The sequence below is a fragment of the Diadema setosum genome, chromosome 14 (assembly GCF_964275005.1).
Source record: "Diadema setosum chromosome 14, eeDiaSeto1, whole genome shotgun sequence".
Classification (NCBI taxonomy): domain Eukaryota; kingdom Metazoa; phylum Echinodermata; class Echinoidea; order Diadematoida; family Diadematidae; genus Diadema; species Diadema setosum.
In genome coordinates this window covers 27,751,829-27,758,507 of record NC_092698.1, presented here as the reverse complement: position 1 = coordinate 27,758,507, position 6,679 = coordinate 27,751,829, and the positions used below count along the sequence as shown (strand labels likewise).

The 6,679-nt window shown below is 40.4% G+C and overlaps 1 protein-coding gene across 1 annotated transcript in view; it reads left to right on the top strand.

Moving 5' to 3' along the window:
• The first annotated feature begins 1,153 nt into the window (after positions 1–1,153).
• LOC140237394 (uncharacterized) overlaps positions 1,154–6,679 on the top strand; it is a 52,168-nt gene continuing 46,642 nt past the window's right edge. Inside the window, exon 1 of the mRNA XM_072317315.1 lies at positions 1,154–1,294. Within this exon, the coding sequence (XP_072173416.1) occupies positions 1,265–1,294 (30 nt within the window). The 5' untranslated portion in view covers positions 1,154–1,264. The remainder of the gene's footprint in view (positions 1,295–6,679) is intronic.

Here is a 6,679-nt window from a genome sequence, read left to right as displayed (position 1 = left end):
TTTAATGCCACATACTTATGTGCATCGCTTTACATCGTAAGACAAAATTTTGCCGAAGCTCCACGAGTTCGGGACCTTTGCTTATATAACGAGCAAACGGAAATGATATTGTGAAACATATTGAAAACTTATGATGTTTGACCGCTATCTCTCTTTGAATAACTGAATGATTGAAAATATAAAAAAATGCTGATATTTGTATATCCATCGCTGTTCCTAAACAGGGATGAATGAACTGTATCATACATGCAACATTATTCATCCACTCTATGCATCCATAATTATAACTATGATAACGATGGGTTATCTCAAGAATTTGTCTACATACATTAAATTAGCAAATTCTATACTATCCAACCTGTTTCATGCATATACTTTAGATTAAATTATTTCTTTTAACTTAAATTTACTTCTCTTTAACCTCATGTTTGTCAAAGATACGCCCACAAACTTGTCATGTACATATTCGCAAACCTGTAGTATATTTGCTTGTGTATATTCTTTAGGTTCCTTATTTTACAACATCCATGCCGGATTACTAGCTCGATTTCTCAGCCGCCTATTTACTTTTTTTCGATTTATCTTGTCAGTATGTCAGGATTTTGATAGACTATCCACGTGGGCATGGAATGCGAAAAAAAGCCGGCGAAAAATCGGTGAGTCACATTCACACACAAACATACTACAAAGAGGAGTTGGTCTACTCCTGAAAGAAAAACTCGCGAGCTCGTTTCAAAGCGTGTGACTCTTCGCGCGCTTGAGAGCAGTATCACAACATCGATCTCATGCCAACTAATTGATCTGCACATGCGTGGTTTACTCAAAACACCAGCTACAGCTGATTATGCGCACCAGAAGAGACAGGAAAATTGATTGGTTGTTGGATTGCACATCAAATCACAGAGAAAGATAGCATTTCTGTAAACAAGACAGCTACGATACGATCGTTGTACAGAGAACGGAAAAATACACAAATAGTGTCGTAAACATATCGTTATGAAATACGTTAGCATGCAAAGTCCCCAGTCCCTTTCCTGGTAAGGGGGACACTGCGAGCCAATGAAAGTCGCGCTCTTAACGAGTGTAAGGAATTGTTAAAGTCCTGCCATTATTCCCATAACATAACACACCATAGGACATGCACAAATGCAGACAGGAGAGACGGTAACAATGTTATGCTCAACTCGTGCATTGTTATGGTTTGCAAGTGTGTGACGCCCGGCTGAAATTATATCACCTTGGAATCGCACTTACCTGTGGAAAAATGACGAGTAGTGTAAGGAGTAGAAGTGAGGTGAGTCTGATATGTCGAAATGAAACAAGTAAGCACAGGTTTTTGGCAGAAGCATTCGAGATGATGTGTGTATGTGACTCGATCCGACAACGAGCAGCGCGAGCCTGCCCGTCTGTTATGTTGTGTAGCACCTGTAAATTTACTCTACAGTACAGTAATTTACTGGGCCTATTTTGTTTGTATCATTTGTTTTGGATCGGACGGTGATCTGCAAATGTACTGTCACAGAGACAGAGTGCTTATAATGGAGTAAGAGTTCCTTTTGCACCCCCCCCCCCACCAAAGTTTAAAAGAAAAAAAATACATATATTATTATAAATGGCTTGGCACTTGGGTCTTGGCAATCCAACCAATCCAAGCCCAGGGCAGGGGAGGGCATGGCAGGGCCGGGCCAGGGCAGGGCAGGGGTTGGCTTTTTTGTAGGGGGCCCGGCGTGGCCACACACAGTTTTGACCTTGCACTCAATTTCATCTCAATGTCAAATGACTCAATTCCAGAGACAAGATCTAACTGTTAAAGGGAAGGTAAACCCAAAGAGCAATGTGGATTGAGTGAAAGCAGCAACATTAGTAGAACACATCAGTGAAAGTTTGAGAAAAATCGGACAATCGATGCAAAAGTTATGAATTTTTAAAGTTTTGGTGTTGGAACCGCTGGATGAGGAGACTACCAGAGGATATGACGTATGAGTGGACAACAATACAAAGAAAATATAAAGGATATTCAACAAAAATTCACTTTTCTAGAACTATGAAAGAGCAGTGGACCAACCGCTTTCAGAAAGCAGGGGGAATAATTGCTACCCTTAACATATGTCAATATCAAGTTGATGGAATTTGTAATTTTCATGAAAAATGGATTTTTGTAGTATTTTCTTTATATTTTCTTGATATTGTAGTCCACTCATACGTCATAACCTCTAGTAGTCTCCTCATCCAGCGGTTCCAACATCAAAACTTTAAAAATTCATAACTTTTGCATCGATTGTCCGATTTTCTTCAAACTTTCACTGATGTGTTCTACTAATGTTGCTGCTTTCACTCAATCCACATTGTTCTTGGGGTTTATCTTCCCTTTAACCACTTTTTTTTTAGATCTAGATTAGTCTAGATAGGTTTCTACCACTTAATGTAACGTTAGAACCCACCTAACGTTAGAGTAAATGCCCCAGTTCGCAGCCATGCGCCGATTCACGGCCGCCACTACAGCATATTTGGTAGTAATAGTATACAATTGTATTAAACGCTGAACACAGCAACACACTTTATACATGTATACCACACATTCACTGACACACTACCATTCTACAAAATCAACTGATGACATGGAAAAAATCTCCAACAAAAATGAAATTTTCTCACTTAAAGATAATAAAAAGTTTTGGTACCTCAAAAGTGTCCTTGAATTTCCTTGTCTTAGTTTGTGTTTCAGGTTAAAGTACTTTTCATATAACTAACACTGTGAGACTTACTCGCCCCAAAGTGCTCTCATGTCTTAGTAATCATGCAATTAACTGCGATCAGCAGCCCCATACGCATAGCGACCAGCAGTCCCATACGCATAGCGTAATCGGGCTTCGCATTGTAGCATTCAGGATCATGACAGATTTAGTATCGCAGGGTAAATGTCAACTTAAAATCCCATAAATTCTTCAATTTGAAGTATTGAAAACAGGCTTTGGGTAACGTTTGGTTCTGCCTATAGTCCCTTTCTGTTCGAATTGATGACTGAATGTGACTCGGTCGACAGGACCTTAGGAGAGCTACATACAGTACACTGAATACTACAGCCAGTGCATGCGAACACATCACATGCACACAAATTTCAAATCCATGAACGGATAAGATGTTTGTGTGCGCATGCGCTGGCCATGGTATCCAGTGTATGTAGCTCTCCCAAGGTCCTCTCGACCGAGTCACATTCAGTCATCAATTCGAACAGAAAGGGACTATTGGCAGAACCAAACGTTGATCGAAGCCTGTTTTCAATACTTCAACTTAATTGGTAAGTCTTCAAATCGAAGAAATTTTTGGATTTTAAGTTGACATTTACCCGCGATACTAATTCTGTCATGATCCTGAATGCTACAATGCGAAGCCCCATTACGCTATGCGTATGGGGCTGCTGGTCGCAGTTAGCTATGCGTACAATGGGCTGCACGCTGCTGGTCGCAGTCAGTGGTTTCGTACAATATTTATCGACGCTGTACAGCGTCGGCTCTGGTACGAAACCATTATTGCATGATTACTAAGACATGAGAGCACTTTGGGGCGAGTAATTCTCACAGACAACGTACTTTAACCTGAAACACAAACCAAGACAAGGAAATTCAGGGAAGCTTTTGAGGTACCAAAACTTTTTATTATCTTTAAGTGATGACATCTTGCATCAAAAACTTCATTTCAGTACTTCTTAACATCACAGTGAAGGATCAAAGGAACTAAGGATCTAAGGATCTAAAGGATCTAAGAAACTGGATATTTTGTCGTTTTCCCGATGTTTGTGAAAATTTGAATACATGTCCTCAAGTAGAAATAGAACTTTCGCGAGTCGATGTGGGCTGCCATTTTTTTCCGGAAGTGGATGTTTACGATCGAAAAAATAGGAAAAACATGAGAAAGACAACAAACACCGCCATGCCTGTTCGCGGGCTGTGCAAGCGCACAAGCCCTTTTCACTTGCTTTCGCAGTGGGACTTGGGGCTTACGCAACGTTCGTGAGCCAAAATGAAGTCGTTTAGCAGAAGATCGCGGAGCACGCGCGTATCGCACAGGAATTGTACATCAGGCCGCGAACTGAACTACCATGGTCGCGATCCGGCGGACGCTGTACCCGATCGCAGTCGTGGTCTTTTTTTACTATCACGATGGACATTGGTCTTGCAATTTTGACAGTATTGTAAACTGGTAAGTGGTCAACCTCTATGATATAACCTGGGTTAAAGCAATTAGCAAGTTTGCGCTACAGAGTGGAAAACCCCTTATGCGGCTGCAAACCGGGACTAAAATTGAATTGATATTTTTCCAGAATTATATTCTAACATGGACCATGTTAGAATATAATTCTGGAAAAATATCAATTCAATTTGTACAATGTCATGTCATTACAATGCAACTTTGGCCATAAATGATAAAATCAGGGGCCCGTTTCACAAAACTTGTCATCAGTGACAAGTTGTCATACAATTGTAGATGTGACAAGCTACTGAAATCATTGCATCTGATTGGCTGAGAGCAAATTTGTCATAGAAATGTGGCAGTTGTCACTGATGACAAGTTTTATGAAACGAGCCCCTGGAAAGCCTAAAATCATTGCGATAAGCATTGCCGGGTGCATGCAGAAATAATGAAGCTAGATTCTACCAGTTCAAGATTCACTCAGTAATTTACTCATTGACATTGTATCATTTGTATGCATATTATAGATCTATATGCGCGTGTGCTGGGTGGATGCGCACATGTTGCTGAAATTAGCCAGTAGGCCTAAATAAGATGAATTGTTACAGTCAGGTGCATGCTGGTTTCTGTAACATGTACTGGGCTGGGCAGCCACGCACATGCGTGGCCAAGTTGCTAAAAACTGGACTTGCGAGTAGACGCAACTTCTCATCAAACACGAGTATTGCCCAAAACCTTGCATTTGATATTTGTGTACAAAATCGAACATCCTTTCAGCAACAGACTTGTGTTTAAACACAAAGTTGCAATGATCTTGGGGAGTTGTGTTTGATTTTTAGACTTTCTCGCAACTGGGCCCAATGGAGCATTAGATGCTTTCAATCAGAGTGGTTGACTAACTTTAGCAGATGATGTGTGTACGCCGCAAGGCATACAGTATGCACATTTGTATCGGGGGGTAGTGGGTGAGTACAATGTTATGTAGTGCATCAATTGCTATGCGATTTCTGTAGACGTCCAACAATATTTATGGCAATAATTTAAATATTGATAGCCGAATTTGGTTTGCATTGGCATTATTGAGAAGCTTAAACATGTCAGAATACACTTCTGTATCCTACATGTTAAGTATCAATAAGTGTCATTGTGGTCAGGTCAAAACAGTGTGTGATACAGGCAGAACTAAAAATGATATTTTCAACCATGTAATATTGCTTATTAAAGTGAGAAAGTTTGAAAAAGAAAATGGGGCCTATGCAGGATTCTGGAGTCCTGGACTTTGTGTAAGGGTTTTCATAGGTGGTACAAAAGAAACTCTTTCCGATAACTTTGTGCATTCTTTGACCTGTAGTGATAGTCCAAAAAGTAATTGATTTAATCCAATGTGCATGTTCTTTTGAACATTCACTAATTTCTGTGCACATTGTATGCATTGTGCTTTTTTCTGCCCCATCCAACAGCTGACTGTGCACCTCTCTTCCATAGTATCAACTTTATACACATGTGCATTTGCCAGAGGAGTTAATATGGCTGAGTGGTTTAAGACCAAGGCAATAAGATCGCAGGCTTCTGCGCATGTGGGAGGTGTGAGTCCCACCCCGACAGTAATGCCCTTTGGCATGTCACTTTATCCACATTGCTAAGTCTTTCGAAAGACACCTAAAGCTGTTGGTCCCGTGTTACAGGATAACTATACCCTGTACAATGTACATAATGCATGTAAAAAAAAAAATAATAATAATAAAACACTTCACTTCTCTTGCAAAGACATTCCTGTGAAATGGCCACACAACCACCTGATATCTGCCAGAATTTTCAGGATTGAAGGAGATAGCTTTAACAAAGGAGAAGAAGATGCTGCCAAGGCTCTGTAAGAACCCAGTTATGATATGATGAAAAAAGACTGAGTGGAAAGACGAAAAAAAACATAATAATATATGGGGAGGTGGCTCAATGCGCAGTATGTTTGCCTTGCAATCAAATGGCTCGGGTATGGTTGATGCCCAGTGAATCTTGCTGATTGATGTTGTGTGTTAGGCCATACCCTCCAGTAAGAGGCAAAACGCACTGTCCCCTAGATAGAACATGAATTGGAGGTCGCTTGTGTGAGAGAGTCATGACCCATGTATCTAAAAGATCCTGCTTCATTCATTCACAGCAAAAGAGCAGGGTGCAAACCAAGTGAAGTGGTCCGCCTGAAATACGCATGGGAAAAATGCGCCAAATCAGTCAAAAAGTATGAGTACATACACTTTAATGTTTATACACCAGATGGTGGACTGTGCTCCATCCACACAAAGAAGAAAAAGAAGAAAAAGGAGAACAACATGTATTTGGCAGTCTACACGTATGTACGTGTAATTGGGCATATTATGCAATAGGCCCCAGAATCAAGTGCATTGTGGGTGTTTGGATTCAACCTCACATGGGATGTTTTCCTGAAGTGCATGAAGATACATATAGCTCTAGACATGAGAGAGAGAAAAAA